At 40.6% G+C, this 22,177-nt stretch overlaps 1 protein-coding gene across 1 annotated transcript; it reads left to right on the forward strand.

Moving 5' to 3' along the window:
• The first annotated feature begins 522 nt into the window (after positions 1 to 522).
• Positions 523 to 21,819, forward strand: trhr2 (thyrotropin releasing hormone receptor 2). Its single transcript, XM_084734423.1, has 5 exons — positions 523 to 899; positions 2,328 to 2,460; positions 4,463 to 4,614; positions 5,537 to 5,660; positions 21,253 to 21,819. Exons 1-5 carry the CDS (start codon positions 523 to 525, stop codon positions 21,817 to 21,819), a joined length of 1,353 nt encoding a protein of 450 aa, XP_084590549.1.
• The last annotated feature ends 358 nt before the right edge of the window (positions 21,820 to 22,177 follow it).

Below are 22,177 nucleotides of genomic sequence, written 5' to 3' on the forward strand. Positions count from 1 at the left end.
GAGCAGTTTTCTGTCTTAGCAGCATTTGTCAAGATGCCAGAACCGCAGATACCAGAGGGAGTCACTCAGAGAAATGCATGTTCAAATGAATGTGTGTTTGACACTGACATATGAGAGTATGAAAGGTTATTGTCAGTTCAATTCCCAGTTTGTCCAATTAATTGAACTCATTTTCTATTTCCAGGTGACTCAATGGGGGCCTGAGAGGTGTTTGGAAATGCTGGGATAATAATATTCAATGTGCTTTTCTTTCCATTCATTCATCAAGAAGCAGTCACAGCTGTTTCTGTGTCTGTAGTGAGAACTCAGTCAAACCTGTGAGATGTTAAAGCTTCACAACAGTCAATATCATATGCTACCTTTAACTGGACTGGCTTTAAATGAGAGTAAATGCTCTAAATGAAGAAGAAAAAACATGGCGGCCTTTCAGAGTCGTGCCCCTCATCACTTAGCTTTAATCAAATGAAAATAACTTGTGATTAACAAACACTTGGGGAATAAAAAGGCCAGCCGTTAGCAGATATGACCGACAACGTGAGCACCAGAATCGACACCCCGACCAACATCTCCCTGAGCCCCAGCATCCCCGTCTCGTGGGAGTACATGACGGTGTCTGTGTTCCTGGTCCTGCTGGTGTGCGCCGTGGGCATCGTGGGCAACATCATGGTGGTCCTCGTGGTCCTCACCACGCGCCACATGAGGACGCCCACCAACTGTTACCTGGTCAGCCTAGCCATAGCCGACCTGACGGTGCTGGTGGCGGCAGGGCTGCCCAACGTGGCGGAGAGTGTGAGAGGCATGTGGATATTTGGCCACGCCGGCTGCCTGGGCATTACCTACTTTCAGTACCTGGGCATCAACGTGTCATCCTGCTCCATCACTGCCTTCACTGTGGAGAGGTGAGGACTGACAAACATCTACAACTCGTCTGCTTTGGCTGGCCTGTGTTCTTTTTAGTTAATTTCACTTTGACTGGAGAGTGCTTTGACTTTACCTTCTGATCTATGTGTGAACAAGGAAACAATGTGAGGGAGTCAGGGATGCCATCTGATCCAAGCCAATGGTCTCAGCTTATGTTGATTTACAAGGACCACTGCCAACACATGTTAGTTGATGTTCAATGACTTTACCAGTGTTTTGAATGCTTATTTGTGCAGTGCAGTAATTTGAGACATTTAGAATTGGAACAAAAGTAACAGCAACTGTTAACTTTACATAACACAAGGCTTGAATGCAAGCAAGATGTCAGACATCGTGTTGTGTGTCTCATTCAGATGGTGGAGCCACAAGTCACTATATTAAGTATATAAATGGTCAGAGGTGTCTGAATTCATGGTGCTTTGTGCTTATTAATCAATTAATCAAAGCGCTTGGTGCACTTGGCTGATAACACATAAGACCAACAAAACACACACTACCCCACATGTGAATTAAGTGGTAAGAATGATATAGCAATTTATTTGTGGTCCTTTCAAATAAAAATTAAATTTATTAGTTTAAGGTAATTTTACAATTTGCATTGTTTTTGCAGCTGCAACTTGACTGGTTGGTGGAGGTATACAATTACATGGCAGTAACTCTACTTTTTATTATTATTTTTAACTTGCAGCTTTGTCTGGTTTTGGAAAAGATCATGGTTTATCTCTGCCATGTGGAAACAAATGCCAGTTTGCATTGATGGGTACACAAACCCGGGTGCTAATAGTGTCTGCCGAAATAAAAACTCTTGTTCAACCATAGCACTATCATTTATTATCATTACATCTACAGCTACATGTGCTGCCGTTCCCAGCTTCATTTTAACTTTAGTTTAGCCAGAAAGGAGGAGCCATCACCCATTGTCACTGCTGTAGTCCAGATAAAACAGGGAAAAATTAAAATTCAGTCATTATCGACTTACCTTCCTGCTGTTTGAAGGTCAGGTTTAGCACACAAAACACTGCTGGAGGTTCACAGGAATGTTGCAGAATCTCCCAAATAATTGAGCTGAATGGTGCCCAGTTTCTCAACTCGTCTGGTGTATTCAAGTCTCCTAAAGCCCTGATCCATGCACTGTCACACCACACACACCCATTTCAGATGGTGTACATGTGCACACGTGCATGTGGCTCCTAGCTATGGATATGCAGTGAAGAGCTCAGCTACTTGTAGCGTGTTGGGCCTTTAGGAGACCAGCACTATGGAGACATGTTTTTTATGTTGTTTTTTTATGTTTGTAACTGTCTCAGTGGGTTGTACTTACCAACACATTGCTGTCAGTTAAAATATGAACAGCCATCGTTAGTTTGACCTTCTGTTTGAACCCCTCATTTCCTCTTCCTGTGCAGGTACATAGCTATCTGCCATCCAATGAAGGCTCAGACTGTGTGCACAGTGTCCCGGGCAAAGCGGATCATTGCCGGGGTCTGGATCTTCACCTGTGTCTACTGCATGCTGTGGTTTTTCCTGGTTGACATTCAGGTAAGAGAACCGTATTCTGCATGACATTTTGTGTGTGACTGATTTAACTGGCTGGGGGCCTGTGCACAGTAACCTGCAATTACTGAGTCAAAAAGAAGGCATAGATAAGTGTTTGTGTACTGTAGTCATAATCGTCTTCTCTGAAAGAGTGAAAACACATAGAAGGAAAGTGACGGCTACAAATAATAATAATAATAATAATGCATTTTATTTATAGGCGCCTTTCTTGACACTCAAGGTCACCTTACATCATCAACATAAAAGCAGACACAATATTAAAAAGACAATAAAATACAAAATACAGTTTAAAATTAGACAATGCAAATGTGATCAGAGGGAGTAAGCCAGTTTAAACAGATGGGTTTTGAGTTTGGATTTGAAATGTGGTAGTGAGTCTGTGTTATGGAGGTCAGGTGGGAGTGAGTTCCAGAGCTGGGGAGCAGAGCGGCTGAATGCTCTGCTCCCCATGGTAACAAGACGGGCGGGGGGGACGATGAGATGGATGGAAGAAGATGATCTGAGGGTGCGGGCAGGTGTAGCAATGTGGAGGAGGTCAGAGAGATATGGAGGGGCAAGGTTGTGGACAGCTTTGAAGGTAAGGAGGAGTATTTTATAGTTGATGCGATGTGTGATGGGGAGCCAATGTAGCTGTTGTAGAATAGGTGTGATGTGATGGATTAAAGGGGTGCGTGCAATGATACGGGCGGCTGAGTTTTGGACCAGTTGTAGTTTATGGAGGGTTTTATGCGGAAGGCCAAAGAGAAGAGAGTTACAATAATCTAAACGGGAGGTGACCAAACTGTGAACAAGAACAGCAGTTTAGTGAGGGGTAAGAGAAGGACGAAGCCGGTTGATGTTACGAAGATGGAAGTAGGCAGACCGAGTGATGTTATTGACATGGGAGGCGAAGGAGAGGGTGCTGTCGAGGATGACACCCAGACTCTTAACCTGAGGGGAGGGAGAGATGGAGGAGTTATAGAGGGGAATAGAAAAATTATGGAGTTTATTTAGCATAGTTTTTGTGCCTATTAAGAGAAGTTCTGTTTTATTGCAATTTAATTTAAGGAAGTTTGAGGTGAACCAGGATTGTATTTCAAGAAGGCAATTGGTGAGGGACGAGGGTGGGAATGTGGAGTTAGGTTTGGCTGAAAGGTAGAGCTGGGTGTCATCCGCGTAGCAATGAAAGTGAATATGATGTTTGCGGAAAATGTGACCAAGGGGGAGAAGGTAAATAATGAACAGCAGGGGCCCCAGGACAGAGCCCTGGGGGACACCTGAGGTGACGGGGACTGAATGGGAGGTGAATGATTTTAACTGGATGAACTGAGTGCGGCCTGAAAGATATGAATGAAACCAGTTAAGAGGTGTGTTTGTGATGCCAAGAGAGGAAAGTCTGTTCAGGAGGATGGTGTGTGAAACTGTGTCGAAGGCTGCGGTCAGATCAAGCAGAAGGAGAATGGATAGTGAACCGGAGTCAGCAGCAAGGAGGAGGTCATTAGTGACTTTAAGGAGTGCTGTTTCAGTGCTATGGAAGGGACGGAAACCAGATTGGAATTGTTCATATAAATTATTGCAGGAAAGATGGGTGTGGAGTTGAGCAGAAACTGTTTTTTCAAGAATTTTGGAAATGAATGGAAGATTTGAGATTGGGCGGAAGTTATTGAGGTTATTGGGATCTGAACCAAGTTTCTTGAGTATTGGGGTTACAGCAAAATGTGTTTCGTGCTCCATTTCTACATGCTTAAATTGCCATGTGAATGCATTTGTAGGCCACAATCAAAATAAAGACAATAGTACTCACAGGGGCTGACAAACCTCTTTTGTTCAAATTCTGCTTCAAATGCAGGAGAATGTGAGAAGCTTTTTAAGAGCTTGCTGTCTTTCGTCAGAGTAGTATTATTATGTGAAGATGTGAAAGATTATTATGTGGATCTCAGGCCTGGTGAGCCACTAACCTGTGTTATTACAGCGTCTGTCTCTGTGATAACTGCGTGACACTCAGGTCAGCCAGGACGGACATGTGCAGTGTGGCTACAGAGTCAAGCGGGAGCTGTACCTGCCCATCTACCTCATCGACTTCGCCATTTTCTATGTTATCCCGCTGCTCCTCGCCATTGTGCTGTATGGTCTCATTGCACGGATCCTCTACCTCAGGTACTGAAAAAGGTCTTTCAGACTGTCTATTCATTCAGGGACTTTTTTATTCGATTTCCTAATACAATAAAACAAGACATCATTTTCGTCATTTTTTTTTCTCTTTTTTTCTTATTTGAAGTTTAATTTTCAGTTTATTTATCCAATGAATGGCTCCATCAACAAAACAATAATTCAATTTCTAGATCAATCTATTGATCAATTATCAATTAATACATGTTTAAATGATTAAATTCTTATTTGGTAATTAATTGATTAATTGATTAATGATTAATCATTAGCTTCCTGTACATTCTGGCTCAGAAAACAGTGAAAAACGTTGATAAGTGTTTCCCAAAATCCAAGATGATGTCCTCAAATGTCTTGTTTTGTCCACAAAACAGCAAAGAAAGGAGCAAAGAAAGCAGGAAATATTCACATTTAAGAAGCTGAAATCAGAAAATTCTGATGTTTGTTTTATTAAGAAATGTCTCAAAACGATCAATCGATTATCAAAATAAACACAGATTAATTTAATAGCTGAGTAATAATAGATTAATTGTTGCAGTTGTAAGTATTTTATGTTTGTTGTTTATTAGTTTGTCCAGTTTCTTCCTTGTTCCTTGTTGTGTGTAATTGATTGATTTATTGATTGATTGATTTAAAGATAAAAATAGTGAAATTTACACCCAGTGAAACTTTTTTCATTAAAGTCCATGATAGTTCATTGAACTGCGTGTGCACTGTGCATGGTAGGATATTGTTATTGAATATATAAATCATTAATCAAAATTGTAATCCTACTAATAATCCCCAATAGTCACATGTAATCTGTTACTCCCCAAGCCAGCTCCTAACATGTTAATTTACTCAAGAAACCAAGTCAGCCAGCCTGTCATTCTCCTGTGGGAAGAATGCTCTAACATGCTGTGTGTACCTGCAGCCCTCTGCCCAACCATCCTGACACCAGCGCCACCACACTGCGTCGCAGCTGCCGGGAAGCCTCTGAAGCTGGGAAGGGGGGTCGCCAGGGCCGGCCAAAGAGCGCGCTCTCCTCCAGGAAACAGGTCTGCGCCTCATCCCACACTTACCCCCTTTCCCATTAACCCCTTCTGCACTCTCCTTTCTTCTTGTTACATCTTGTCTTATCTCTCAAGTAATTGCTGTACGATAGCTTTAGTCACATTTGACCCCGGCCTCATCTCTGCCTGTGTGTGTGTGTGTGTGTGTGTGTGTGTGTGTGGTCTCCTGGGAATATAGAGGCCATGATTCCCTCTTAACAGCGTGCTGATGATGTCCCTGCCATCCGCTGCCTCAGAGAAGTGCCCTCTTGTCGGCTCTCTGTCCTGGCTGTTACGAGGCCCTGAAGGCAATCGTGGCGGTAATGGCTTTGTTTCCTCAGGCTGAGCAGTGAGAGAGCGTTCTCTCTGAGAAAGGCCTCTCTCTCCCAGATTGCATGCTGTTGCTCTACAGCGCTGCTTTGTCTTTGTGAATACATTCTCTCAGGCTTTTTGCTCTTGAAAGCATCTACCTTCAAAAACTTTTATCCACTGAGGAGGGTTATGATGAAGTTATTTTTAGTACAAAAGGGACTACTTTTGTGAGATTTTTGTTCGCTACAGAAGCAACACAAGCTACAGTTTTCCCCTAACATTTCTGTTTAAAAAAAGTCACACCCAAATCACAAAAACACCCATACTTTGAGGGTTTTGATTTTTACTCTTCAGTTGTGCTGTGACAGTTTATCTTAAAAGATCAAACTTTTGTTTGTTAAACCTTCTAATGGGCCAACCTCTTAGTGATTAAATTGACAAAATTTTACATTTTTTTCACTTCACAACATAATCATAGTGAGCAGAAAGTGTCTCAGAGTTCTCTTAATGTTGATCAAAATACACATTTTTAAACCATAATTCTTATTTAGCTTTGATTTAGAAGGACTATAGAGGTGTTGACATGTTCTGTTCTGTTAGAGACACATAGCAATATTATTTAATGAATTTGTCAAAAAACAGAAAGATTACCAGTGTTTGAGCAGTAGTCCCTCCTTTTGTCAACCAGGAAGTGAGACAGGGGTCCTTAGGGTGTAGCTAATCCCCTTTCTGCCTGATTAAATCATGTTTTTAGAAAAATCTGACAGAGGTGATGTAAATCTGAGACACAACCTAAAATGGCCAGTGTTTTCATAAAATAATCGATTGAGACAAGACACAGTTTGATACCAATGTTTTCACTACGTTGTTAGTTTAAGATTTTGAAGAATTTAAAACACTTTTAATTAATCAATTTAATTTGTAATTGTTAGAAGTTGTAAATTCTTGGACAAGGGTTTTTTCTGACAGAGCAAAATATTCAAAAAATTACAGAAATTTCACACACATATATATATATATATATATATATATATATATATATATATATATATATATATATATATATATATATATATATATATAAAGCCTTAAAGAAAACATTTTCCAAGAAAAGTTGGCATTAGAATGTTAATTCTCCCTTAATTCTCATCAGAAAGTTTTGATTCATCTTTCAACTGTGGTTTGGTCAAAATAATTCCTTGATTTTATGGCGTAGAGGAGCGTGGAGTGTGCAGGACAGATGATGGTGGACAGCAGCTGCAGCCTCAGGAGAGAAGCTCCACAGGTCCACTGATTTTTGTAACTGAGCTATAGGAGGATGCACACTTTTAGTTTCTCTGACTGTGTTAAAACCTGATATTTTCACCTCACAGATGATGAAGAAAGGCATTGAAACATGAGTCTAACTGGTAAAACATACTGCTCATATAGAAATTTAGTGTGATCCACTGCACTGTAGAAAATTGACAAATTGTTGAATATTCGTATAGGACGGCCAAACCTGATTCATCTGTGTAAAGTTTTAGTTGGAGACAGCTTTATTAAATTCAACTTCTGACATTCTTCAACAGATGGTTATATTTCTGCCCTGTGCAATTTTAAGAACAGACAGATCACCATGTTTCTTTCTTGCAGAAATGCAGTGTGGACTTTGGAAAGGTCAAATCTACAGATAGAAAAGGCCAAATTTTACTTCAAGGGGCAATAACAAATGTACAAAGTAGCCCCACAATCACAGTGGCATTATCTGTGGTATAAATAGTGCCCTCTCCTGCTTCTAAGTGTCCACATGGTTGGTGGTGATGGTGGTGTCAACTGGGGACCCTGGCTGTTGGTCTGATGAAAGAGGAGGAGGAAGAACCTTTACTTCCATGCAGTGTATGCAAACACAAACCTCAGGCTGCAAAACATTCCTTCTGAAATGTATGGCTTCCTTCAGGCTTTTCTCTGTGGTAAATCTGGAATAGGCTGATAAAGTGTGTAATCTGGTGTGGTCTTTGCTCACAAGACAGGCTGCACCTTTACCCGGTTCATATGCTGTGTTTGAGTGTATGCATTACCAGAACTCCTTCTCCTTGTAAAACAGCACCACTGACAAGACAGTTTCCAATTATAGAGGCGAGACACTCATTTAAGGGAGTGACTTCTGATGTTACCTGTGCTTTGACATAGTACAGAAACTTGTTTCCTGGCATCAACCTGATATCCAACCATTTCTTAATTTCCACTCCGAGCTGGGAGAGTTCACTGACATGTTGTCACTCAACCAGTCTTAGCTGTGACTACAAACCATGAAGCATGTCCGACCTTTAGGCAAAAAAGGGTGTGTAAGTTGCCTGATAGAGAGGGCAGGTTCAAGGGTCTGGATCCAGGCGGATGAGCAGCAGAATCTGTGCACAGAAGACTTCTGTGAATCTGTTTTGCCTTTACAGCTTACTGTTTCATTTCAAATCTTTGGAAAATGAATAAGTAATGTTGGTCTAATGTTTTATGAACAGGTCCTTGTTTTGTTTATTCTTGCGCATTAGCATGAGGACACAGATGCACAAGCATGTGTGCGACATGATAGATATTCCTGCCAATGGTTTCACACTATTCCACTGATCTACAGGTGGTGGTAATGCATCAGGAAACACTAAAATAAACCAACAAAGACACTGAAGAAGAAGGAGGAGGGCTCCCTCTTCTGCCCGTGGTGCAAATCAAAGCAAAGCTGTCATTGCTATTTTCTGACCGACCCAGTTGTCTTTTTCTCACCCAACATCTATTGACACATTGCTATCTTGTGACAGCGAAAAGTAATTGTGCTACTGACTGACAAAAACCTGGTCTGAAGTCAATGGTGCAATATTCTCCTGTTATTCAGACAGTAAGATGAGGCTGTATAGTCTGGTTCACAACACACATACATTCTGATTCTAGGGCACTGCAGTTAATCCACAAATCATAAATATTAACATTCTGATGAACAGTGGATTAGTTACAAGTGGGTGAAACTGAGTGACAAGAGACAATGTGCGCATTTACGCATGAGGCCCAGCAGCTGTAACTTCACTGATTGTTCAAATCAGGCAGGATCAGCCAGGATCTAATGTTAATTAATTTGTTGTGTTTTTCTACACCAGTGATTCTCAATTTGTGGCCCTACCCTGCAAGTTAACATAAAACATTTATGACAATTTTCTTTAAAGTACAATAAATTAGTGTAATTCAATAGTAAAAAAATGTTAAGAATTAATACTCACAATGTAGATTATACCTTGTCACTGGCACAATTAAGGTATATCCACACCGGGGATTATAACTATAACTGAGTGTCTCATTTGTTGATCAAAGTTGTGATTAAAGGTTTGGGTGGACAGCACATGATTTTCAGATTTCAATTTAGGCTGTGGCATTCTTAAGTTTGGGAACGGCTGTTCTACACATTAAGTTCATACAGTAAAATTGTTTGGAGTAACGCAGTGTATACTGGCTTCCATCAGAGCAGTCTAAAAGAATGATTTTCCAGTTTCCACTGCAGAGCTTCATCTATCCTTACTACAGTCTTTAGTTTCCTGCATAAATATCAACAGTATTTGGATCAGTGACATTACTGCACTCATGGAAAAGTTTAAAATGATTGAAAACAGCCTCTCTTATCATTAAATCATAATTTAAATAATGTTGAGCACAGCTGTTATTGTGTTGTCTTGATGTATGAGTGTTTTCTTTAATGTTTTATTTTAATGATTATACGACGCACTCGGTAATTAACAAAGTAATATTTCCTTGTATGCAGTAACGTCACAGCTGTCATGTTGATGCACCATGTGCATAATAGTGCACACAGCGTTTCTCTTAATGCGGAGAGCCACCTGCAACCCATCCGTTATTACACATAAGGTTAATTTTTCTGACCAGGCCCATCCAACCTGTGGATTAACTGCAGTGTCTACAAGTGGGTCATTTCAGCATCCCTGTTTCCTTCAACTTGCTGAATCCAAAATGTTTGCTTTAAAAAGCAGTGCACCAGAGGCAAGAGCACCTGTCTTTGAAAGGGAATATAAAATTCATTAAGAGACTAAATACAATTCATTTGTGCCTTGCGCCTTCCTTTAATGAACAGCCACTGGATGTGGACGCCCCTTAAATACACTTGAGACTGTAATAAATAGAGTCCAGAAAGTTTTGCAAGTTAAAAACATTTTTAAGAAATCCACTTTGTAAATGTTTTACAGAGCATGAAATGCATTTACCAAGTTTGTTAGACCTCAGGGATACACTCAATACATTTTTGGCAAGAAACGCTGAATGCAGTGTTGTGGAAAAATTCTGTCCACTATGGGTTCTTAAGGAAAGTAAACCAATATATCAGTGAATACAAATTTCTTTCATTGTGTAGGCTACACAACAGAGAGGAGTCATATAGCAGAATGAGCAGTTTCTGAGATGCCTCTGCCTGACACAGGAATTCTCATCTCTCTTCATACTGAGTTAAAAAAAACAGGTCTCACACACAAACCTTCACATAATTTGGACACAATCTTGCCCTTTGTAACTGGTTCTAACCAGTTACTCCACCCACACACACACACACACACACACACACACACACACACACACACACACACAGGCGGTGCTATCTATCCAGCTCAAGGTGAAAAATGTATTTGTTCAGTGTATCTGTATGTGTTCTCTCAGATCAGACCATTTCCTTCATATGACAAGCGCTCAGTAACACTCTTTTTAGCTGGTAAGACACAATTTATTCTCTACAACACCCAAACACAAACTTTGTTTACACAACTTTGTTAGAACGTATAATTAATCAAGGCAACATAACCTGTCAATGTCTTTTCTATGGCAACTTGACATTAACCAGGGAAAACATAACCTGTCAATGTATTTCTATAGAAACTTGACATGAGCCATGGCAACATAACCTGTCAATGTCTTTCTTATGAGAACTTGAACTTGAACTTGCATTAACTAATGCAGCATAACATGTTGGTGTCTTTGTTATGACAACTTGACATTAACCAAGTGTCATGAACCACCTTAAAGTCCAGACAAAGCAAGGGAGACCACACAGGTAACTCTGGTTGAATTAAAAATCGATTTATTTAACCAATAGTTAACTATATTCAAAAATAATGTGAGGGGTGTAAATCAGTATTATCAGTGGTGTAGTGAGTGCTTGGGTGAGGTGAATGTGTAATGTAGCTGAGTGTGAGGGGGAAAAATAAATCAATTGTAACACAGCAACTGAATCCTGTTAGTCAGGAGGCGAGAGACCGGAACTGACACGTCCAGCCCTCTATACAGACTAACAAGGAGGCTCAATCTGGAAGACTTAAATCAGGTGTGGCTCATCGCCCAGTCATACCTCTGCCAGTCTGCCTGCGTCCTGCAGAGGAACAGAGATAAAGCAGGACAAGCCATGGGAACTACAACCAGGGAGGGCGGGGTTGTCACATGCTCTCACATAAGAGCAGAGTCTCATCAGGTACTCCCCTAAAATATACTAAAATTTACACTAGCATTTACAAACTACTCAATCACATGCACAAATCACTTTTACTTGACAGGAACACTATCAGAAGTATATGACTGGTCATGATTTTGCCAGGAAGCTTGATACCTTCTACCAGTTCTTTTTAGTACTCTTCCTCACCCCCTCTGTGACCGTGTTACCTGAAGGAGATATTTGAGAGAGAGCAGGACAGAACAAGGAGAGACTGTAAAAAGCACAAATACTGCAACATGAACAGTTGGCATGATTGGAGCTAAAAGGCGTTGAAAAAGACATCAGCCAGTACATTTTCCACTCCTTTTATATGCTGAATATCTAGCTGGTAAAGCTGCAGAAATAATGCTATTTTCATTAAGCGCCGATTGGGATTTTGCAATAACAAGGCACGTACCGCCAGGCAACATAATGTGTCAGCGTCTTTCTTTTGACAACTTGACATTAACCAGGGCAGCATAACCTGTCAATCAAACTCAAAGAAACTATTTGGTTTTTGTCATCATAACAAAGACATCTCAGTCTTGCATTAAGAATGATATAATTGACTGAGGGACTGAGGGATACTCCTTCACATTCATTGCACACCCCTTCAAGTCAAGTGTTACCAACCATTCTAACTTCCTGTCTGTAAAATTTAAATAGTACCACACACAAGAGCCTCAGCTTCTCAGAAGAAAACACCTGTCTGAGAATCCTATGATGTATCCCCTCAGCTCAGGGTTTCTTTGGCTGCACTGTAAAAAGTAAGAGTATGTAGTACGCTTTCCTTCTTCTGGTGCATTTCTGACAAAGAGCCTCAAGAAGTGTTTGCTGGCCCCAGCGGTTAACATTTGTAAGTGCCCAAATTAACCATGACTGAAATATTAAGGACAATTACTTTAAAGCAGCATTAATTAATTTAAGTTTGAGTGATCATTAGCCTTATTAAGCTGACTATGTTGAAGATTGAAGTGCGCACAGTTGAATCCGTCTGCTGCGCTCATCAGCTTCTGAACGCAAACGGAATGTGGAATCAGCTCAGTATCATGAAATTAAAAATGCCAAATGACTTGATTTAATGAATTTTGTTAGCTTAAAATATGAAGAATTGTAAAGTATCACTTCCATGAGGCTGTTCAGTCACAGTGACAGATCACAGACTGAACTTGGCATTTCATCCTCACATGCAGCTGCAGTGAAGGTCCAGCTGCACGCAGCTGCACAGTTTATATCATGTTCATTATAATGTTGACTAATGTTGAAATTATGTTCTTCTGCCTCAGTAATAATTATTAATACCACCAGAAATTAGATGGTGGTCATGTGGTGAAAATGTGTCATTTTCTGGAAAACATTACCCCACCCCCCCCCCCCCCCCCCCCCCCCCCACCTCATCACACCTTAACATTATATAAGACGATATTCTTTGTCCCTCCAATGTTCAACTAAGGTCGGCACCAACGGACTAGACTCTTAGAAAGAAGGGTTCCAAAAGTGTTCTTCCTGATGGACTGTGGCTCTGCCGAGAACAGTTTGCTTCTGAAGAACCACTTTTGGAAGAAAGGTTTTGTCAAAGGTTCTTTGCAAGACTAAGATTTCCATTAAGAACCCTTTTCATTCAAAGAGCCTTTTTTAGAAGAAAGAGTTCTTCAAGGATCGTTGAAATCCTTGAAGAACTCTTTCATCAAGTGTTTGTCAAGGGTTCTTTGTACCATAATATAAAATAGTTCTCAATAGAATCCCCTGGACTGATTCTAGATCAAACCCTTGGAACATAAAAAGGTTCTCGGTAGAACCCCTGCATCTATTCTAAATAAAACCTTTGGAATATTTTTTATATCCTTATATTACCTTGACTCTTCGATTCTTGGTAGAACCTCCTGAATGTGTTCTAGATAAAACCCCTGGAACATAAAAAGGCTCTTGGCACAACTCCCTGGTTGGATTCTTGTTAGCACCCTTAGAAAGAAAAAAAGGTTCTGGATAGAACCTCCACAGAAGGTTCTAGGTGGAACCATTGCACCATAAAAGGGTTCTCTGTAGAACTTCTTACAGGGGGTTCTAGATGAAACCTTTCATAGATGGTTCTAGGTATAAACCTTTATGTTTATGAACTAAAACTGGTTCATCTATGGGGACAAGCTGAAGTACACTTTATGGTTTTAGTTAGCACATTTATTCCTAAGGGTGTATGTCAGGTTGTTAGAGAATGTGCAACATGTTGCCATAGAAATAAAACTTTGATGGACGGGAAAAATACATTTATTGTTTGGTAAGATTTTGTAAGTATAATTAATTGATTAATTTATTGTTGATTTTACCAATGATCGGTTAAGGAAAGAGCAAACAATTTTGCGACCCTATAGTCCAGAGTGTTTCAGCATCCTGTGGAACCTTTAGTAAAAAGTTGTTTCTGTGTCATTGTGTGCATGTTTCTACATGAACACGAGCCTCGGAGAGACTGAACTCTCATGCGACAGCAGAGAGAAGATCCTAATCTCATGTGTTCAAGGGGCTCCATCGAGGAGCAGAAGATTTGCATAATGTGATTTGGGATTTACATTGAAGTGTGCTTAATACCGCAGATGATTTTACTCTCTCAGTTCTTCAATAGGCACTTCATGCTCTTTCATTCATCGTTTGATAGGCCAACTCAATCTGATAGGAGTTTGATAAACTTGTGTATGTCAAAGAATGGCACTTTCATGACTGCAGATTAATACAGTGTGGTGTAAGATTGCTGTACAGTTTTAATCTCTGAGAGTTTCTTCATGTCTGTGATCTCCTCAAGTGCATGTAGAGGAAGACGGAAGTGGAAGCTTGGTCGTTGTTGCCCCGGGCGAATTGATAGCATCAGAGGCTAAAGTAAATTCTTTGGCTCAGTGGGCCGAAATGTCGGGCTGTGACTGGATTCAGTCCAGGAGGATGCTGTTGTTAGAAAAAACATCGGATGTGTTTGTAATGCCCGAGTCAAGTATCATGCTGCCATATAATTACAGTCATAATATGCATATTCAAAATGTCACCCTGATGCTTACTGACTCATTATCGCAGCACGGAGATAATTAGAAAGCTCTCCTCCCTGCCTCCTTCGTGTTCAATTAAATGCTTTGTTGTGCAGAGTTTTTTCCTTTTTTTTATCTACCTGCTGAGGTGGCTGTCACTGGCTCACCGCTGAACGCACGGACACAGACTCTTATCTCAAATAGCATTTTGCTGACAGGAGGCGTGTGCATGATACCTGGTATCAAGCTGCCACACTTTGTTTTGCAATTTTTTTTTCTGCTGTGGTGTGGAAAACGCGGGCAGCTGAGCGAAAGGCAGCCACGCTTCAGCAGGATTGTTATGACACAGCGAGGGTGGGTTGAGAGCTTTAAAATGGCCGTAGATGGATGGCGGTGGGGTGGGGTTTGCAGGGGGAAGGTGTGCGGCATTATTGGCGGCTGATAAGACTAATCACTTGAGTCTTACAGGCTGACTGGCTCTATTCCCCACCTCTGTATCACAGGGGTTCAGAAATGTCTGAGGCGTTACCATGGTCACCAGCCAGGGATGGGGTGCGGAGGGGCGGCGGGTCAAGGCATGCTGAGGGTGTTGTATGCACATAGAAATACACACACACACACACCTCTGTGATTCACTGCAGCTCTTTGCCATTTGCGGGTGAATGTCCTTACTGTCCATTTAGTTCTGTTGGTTGGCTGGTGTTGCCTGTGTGTTGTGTCCTAATATTTTTAAATGTGTGTGTTTGTGTTACTGAATCGGTGTGAAAAATATAAGACAACTTTGATGATAAGATGACTAATGATCCAAGGAGAAATTATTCATCATCCATGAAGCCTTTCTCTTGTAATAATGTTTTCTAAAAAGCAGGATATAAATCACACATTTGCCCACAAACTCACACTCTCCTGTCTGTCAGCTGCAAATAGTGGAGCAACGGATCACAGAATTCACAGTTCAGACCGTATCATAGATTTGAGTCATGGATGGAATCATTTTTCAGATCAGAAAAAAAGAAAAAAGAGTTGGGATTAGAGTTGAATTATTTTAAAAATGCCTTTGGCTTTGATTGCTCTGTGTCTGTTGTTATCACTATAATAATGCAATATAATAATAATAGTAATGATAATAATATTAAAATATATATATATACACTGTATAATTATATATAATGACACTAATAATAATACTTTACAGTATACTGTACGTTATATGAATACTATACTCTACTGTATTATACACTCCTGTACTATGTATATACTATAGCACATATAATATATAATTATACACTGTACAGTATAATGCACTACTATACTCTGCAGTCTGGCTCACTGTCCCACCCACAGCACTGATTGGTTAGAGGTCATGAGAAATAGCCAATACAACACAGGCACACCTTATCACAGACAGACACAGAGCTGCACCAGTGAGCAGAGAGGAGTGCAGATGTTATAACAGCAGATATTGTCAAAGTTTCAATAAATACCACAATCTTATGATTTGTTTCTATGACAACAGCATAGTTACACCAGTGAAAATGCCTGAAGTCATGGTCAGGAATTCACTCGAGGGGATGTGGTGGCTTTTTAATCAGTTGCTCTTCACAGAGACGGGCTGCAGAGTAAAACACAGTGTACATCTGTCCTGACTTTTCACTGCAACTGTGCACTGAGATTTCGGATATTATTACTTAAATGTAGTCCATGGATCACAAGAGTGCCGAACCATGGGGGGCGATCTGTAAGACACGGGACACAGGACAAGTACAATCTGTTGCACCCCTAGCTACAAAGCTTAAAAGTCCCTCAGGAATATGCTGTTACTTGTGAGAGGGAATTATGGAGTTTTGCAGGTATTGTGCAGGACAAAGAATTGTCCTGTTGGAATATATTTATTGTTTTTGAGGTCCTCATCATAAGTGATACCTGCAAATCCTGGCATTGACAGATGATATGGTCCCTGGTCTGTTTATGCAGCAAAGATAGAAGATGTAGGTTATACTTAGTTAATAAACACTTTTAGGGCAGACTTGCCAGCCTTGTGACATTAAAAGGACAGTGTGTGCAATTTAGAGGATCTATTGGCAGGGCGTCTTGGGTGGCCCAGGATGCAGCGACGGTGCTGCTCCAAATAGTGTTGAGGAGGAACTTCCTTGGTGGAACATTTTCAGGTTGGGAGGTGAACTGTGGCATTACAATGATTACATCATTGCAAAAGAAAAGATAACATCTATTAGCTTGTTTGTCTTTGTAGTTTTGGCATCCCAGGTGCCAATTTCACATTTTCACGTGTAGATTGCAACTCAGAGGTTGTACTTGTTTCCTGGGGACAACTAACGTCATACTATGGTAAGGTAAAGAAGCCAGGGGCTGGTATTTTCCTCAGCTAATCTTTGCCGACCAGCACAAGCCTAGAATCTCGTTCAGCACCATCAACCAGCTTGTAAACTTTACTGCCCCCTCTACTGATGTTTCTTCTCCAGCTGTCTGTAACAAAATTCTCACCCACTCCATAGAAAAAATTGATTGTATCAGGGCAAACATCAGTCTTCCCACTTCTGCAATCAACCTCTCTTGTCTCTCCTTGGATGTGTTAACCTTGTTTGCCTGTTTCACGTTATTCATTTATAATTATCAAATTAATGCTGAATATTTTCTGAATGAGTGAGTGTCCCTTTATGAGTCATAGGAAATCATTAATAATCTTGTCGACATCAAAGATGTTGATAACGGTTAAATTAAGCAAAATGTTAATGTAGTCTGGCAGGCAGTGAAACGGGCACATGGGCTTAACTTTACATTGACAGACAACTGACAGTTATAAACAGCTGATCAACTTAGAGTTGAGGACTCGTCATCACTTGTTATTGTCAGTTCATGATGTTGCACACATCATGCCATTCCTGCAGTGTTTCTGCAGCCAGCTGCATCTGGCTGTTGTGGTGATATTGCAGTAGGTGCTTCACCATCTGTTTCCTGTTTCTCTCCTGAGTGACCTCCACTAGTTTTCCTGTGCTTTCATTTCCTCCCCTTATGTACCCTTGCCTCTTCTTGTCTCTCATTCTTCAAATGACTCATTAAGCTAAGAGGCCTCGGTTAACCCCCTCTTAACATGCAGAGACACACACAAAACAAATTAATTATTGCTGTCACACACTCACACACATCCAAGAACTCTCTCTCTCTCTCTAACACGCACACACACGCACAGACACACACGGTCTGTCTTTGGTAACTGCTGTTGTGTTGATGATGATGATTCAAATAATCATGAAGCAATCACAGCTAATCAGAGAAATTATAACGATGCATCAGCACATATTGCGCTGGGCCTTTGAGCTTTGGCATAAATGTTTAGCTACTTGTGCACTGGTGCATGGTGTGTTAACTGTGGTGGATGAGGACAGCGTACTACTGACTGTCTCGCTCATTGTGAATGGCTGCAGTTTTCACAGTAAACCATAATACATTATCATGAACACATGAGGCTACCACTTTTGTTTGGCAGTACATTTATATTGTACATTGTACTTTGTCAGAAATGTAGTCCACTGTATTGCTCTTTTTGAAAATTGTAAGAATGTTTACAAGAGGCTCTAATAGATTGATGGAACATTACTTATATTCTTGAAAGCCGGGCTCATACTACAGAAGTTTCAGTTTGTTTTACCTCACATTCAGAGGAGAAATCAGCAGTAAACTCTAGCCCTTGAGGCTAACATTAGCTAGCATACTGCTGTTCACAGATATTCAACCTCATACACCTCCAGCTCTCACTAAAGAATAGACAACCTGTGTTGACCATGTTGCCAAAAACATTTTCTCATCAAGACTGTTTAATCCAGTGTTTCCAAGACTTTTTTCCTGGGGACCCAGTTTTGTGAAATGACAAACCACCACAGCCCAAGCCTTATCAATAAATTCTGGTAAGAGTTTGTGCATAAATGAGCATTCCTGGCCATTTTTTTGACCACCATTCTTGTATTACCCTATATTATCTTGATGCTTTATTTAAAACATATACAGGTTAAAACTATATAAATTATGAATAAATTAATTTAGGCTGAGTTTATAGGTCTTTTCATTGGTTTATTTCTTCTTATCAGGAAAACAACACATTTTAGCCTATTTCATAAATGAGACAAAATAAGTGTATTTAGGTAGAATTAACAGGCTGTTATAGTTTCCTCCCATCAGTAAAACAATATACACATTTTAAATCTTTTGTAATAATAAAATCTCCTGTGACCCACCTGTGGGTCTCGACCCAGTGTTTGGGACTGACTGGTTTAATCCATCTCCTTTGTTTTTTCTCACTGCAAAGTATTTCTCCAGCAACTTGTTGCACCACATCAGTCTACACTTACATCTTCTTCTCATGTGAGATTATGCTCCCAGCGGCACAATAATCTTTAATAACATCCTCTAGTTTGTGATGTGCTATTATTTTCAAATGTTGCAGTGTGTGTGTCTTTGAGATTAGAGAGGAAAACATATGTGGAGTTTCTCTTTATGTATGTGATGCACCCAGATTTTAAAATCATATGTCAGAGCCCAGCTTAACTCCTTATTCTGTAAAACCAAAACCAAAAATATCAGGGAGTGTGAGCAACATCAGGTAGTAACATACTCATAATGACACAAAACTCTTGGTCTGTATTCTCTCTGGTGGGAGATCCTATCCATAAAAGATATTGCAGTAAAGTTGACGTTTATAGGCAATGATAGGTAAAACCAGTATTTGCAACATCTTTACATGTAAACTACAGAAAATGTGAAAGGGTCACCCATAGTGCCTAATTATCAGTTCTGCAGCTTTGTCATGGTGACAGCTGCTCTCCCCTCCTCTGCCTGCACACCTGCCCATTATTAATGAGTCTCAGTATAAACCAGGCAGTTTGTACGCTCTTACACTTTGCCAGATTGTGTATTTGCCTTTTGCGTTCCAGCCTTCTGTTCTGCCTGCATGTCACAGTGACATAGTGTGATTCCTGGCCTGCCTTTTTACCACTGATTGTATTTTCTTGGTCCCACTGACTTCACATTGCCAAATGCAAACCTTCTTTTTACAATTAAAGACTAATTCAACCCAACTGTTCTGTCTACTACTAGTGTGCTTCTGTTAATCTAGTAGAAGATCCTTGCTCAGGGTGAGGCTCTTGGTATGACCATGTTGGTTGATCGCTCCACCACTTTGGTCCAGACATATTTCAGTATCTACTGGATGGATTGGCATGAAACTTTATGACAGTCATGGTTGAACTGTAGGTAATAGTAGTACTTATTTGTTTAATGGGTAGAATATTTGATATACACTCCAGATATTATGGATATTTTTCTTCCAAATATTGGTTAAGAAAGATCCCTGCTCCTCACCAAGTTGCTCCCATCATCCACCACTCCCAACTTAAGTCCATCAGGTCTATATGGACTCAGAACTAGAGAAAACTAGTCACTCAGTAGAATGTAGATCTCCACCATGTGATCTGAAAAGCATATATAATAATATTTTTAATCACCAATATTGTCAATAATAGTTAAAAAATGCAGCCTACAAATGTTGAGGTTTGATGAGGTGAGAGAGTAATATTTTTCTGAAAATGACACATTTTCTTTCCCGAGAACAGAGGCTCACAATCCCGATGAATGTGGGTTCCAAACCTAACCACTTTAGTGTTTTATCTGGTGGTATTAATGATTATTGAAGCAGAAGAATGTCATTTCAACATTATATCAACATTATAATGAACATTATGTAAAGTTCAGCCTGTGATCTGTCACTGTGTGACTGAACAGCCTCACGGAAGTGATATTTTACAGTTCATAATGTTTTAAACTAATGGAATTTGTTAAAACAAGTCATTTGGTGGGCAGCACGGTGGTGCAGTGGTTAGCACTGCTGCCTCACAGCAAGAGGGTCTTGAGTTTGAATCCTCCAGCTGGGTGGAGCAGGGCCTTTCTGTGCAGAGTTTGCATGTTCTTCTCATGTCTGCGTGGGTTCTCTCCGGGTTCTCCGGCTTCCTCCCACAGTCCAAAGACATGCATGCTAGGTTAATTGGTGACTCTGAATTGCCTGTAGGTGTGAATGTGAGTGTGAGTGGTTTTCTGTCTATGAGTGTCAGCCCTGTGATGAACTGGCGACTTGTCCAGGGTGAACCCCGTCTCTCGCCCAATGTTAGCTGGGATAGACTCCAGCCCCTTGCGACCCTTTGGGAATAAGCGGTTATAGAAAATGGATGGATGGAAGTCATTTGGTGTTTTCAAAGTCATTATATTGAGCTAAGCTGATTACACATTCTGTTGGCGTTCAGAGGCTGCTGAGTGCAGCAGACGGCTCGCACTGTGTGTGCTTCAATATTCATTATAGTCAGCCTAATCAAGTTCACTCAAAGTTAAAAAGGAAAAACTGTAAAAAGGTGTGAGGGTTCAGATAGATTCTTCAGGAGATTTGGTTTCTTTCTTCAACGAGGGCTACTTTTTGCCACAGTCCAGTGCTGAAGGTAAATCCATCACATGCTGCACTGTTTCACTGCTTCACCTGTAATTTTACATGAGATTCCAAATGTGGCAGCAAACCTCAGTCCATCACATTGTATCCCTCCAGTGCACCCGTCTACAGACCAATCATTGTCAAACATAGGGAGACACAGCCCACATCAGTGATGATGACAGGACTTTTGGACTTTTAGGCATGAAAACACCCTTAGAGGCTTTATTCACACAAAAATTCCTATTCATTCATAGTTGCTTTGATTGAGTTTTAATGAAATGCGTCTCTGTTTCCTCCCTACAGGTGACAAAGATGTTGGCCGTAGTGGTGATCCTATTTGCTCTACTCTGGATGCCGTACCGGACTTTAGTTTTGATCAACTCGTTTGTGTCGACACCCTATCAGAACGACTGGTTCCTCCTATTTTGTCGGACATGCGTGTACGCCAACAGTGCTATAAACCCTGTCATATACAACGCCATGTCTCAGAAGTTTCGATCTGCATTTCGTGGGCTTTACCGCTGCCAGCGTCCAGATGCACACCAGAGGACGCTGTCGATGATCCAGACCGGCTTCAGCACCGTCCGTGACTCCCGGACCTCCCAGGCCAATAGCAACGGAACCCATGAAATAACAAGGAGAGCCATCCTGAGCACAGCCACCGATCTGACTACGAAGCAGAATGGAAGCGGTCATCAGGAGACAGCAACGGTCAATGGCACAAAAGTAGAGCATCCCACTGACACCATGCCAGACACTTTCAGCTTTGGTGTAGGTCCAACTGTTGATGAGAAGTTGGATTCCTCAACTAATACCACAGATAATCTAGCAGACAGACATACAACAAACGATCAGCAGGAAAACATGTAAATATTCCCATCATCACCATATTGTAGATCTATGAATGAGCCATTACCACTGAGAAAAAAAATACTACCCAGTTGAGTTTCCATCCAACAGCTGTAGATTTCTCATGCACAGGATCCGCTTTAGGTAATGACAAAAGGGAGAAGAAAACTTTGACCTGCATTTATTAATTGATAATTAATAGATTTTGCCTTGACTGCTGAGATCACATGTAAAGAGAAAAAAAGAGATCAATGGCAGAATTCATACTGTGGCATAGAAATTTTTTTCTTTGGCCACAAAAGCTTTTCAAAATTGCATGTCAGAATGCTCATATATTAATCAGAGTTTGCAGAGGAGACGCAATCTATGTTTTATTGAA

The sequence above is a fragment of the Lutjanus erythropterus genome, chromosome 13 (assembly GCF_056507025.1).
Source record: "Lutjanus erythropterus isolate fLutEry1 chromosome 13, fLutEry1.hap2, whole genome shotgun sequence".
Classification (NCBI taxonomy): Eukaryota; Metazoa; Chordata; class Actinopteri; order Lutjaniformes; family Lutjanidae; genus Lutjanus; species Lutjanus erythropterus.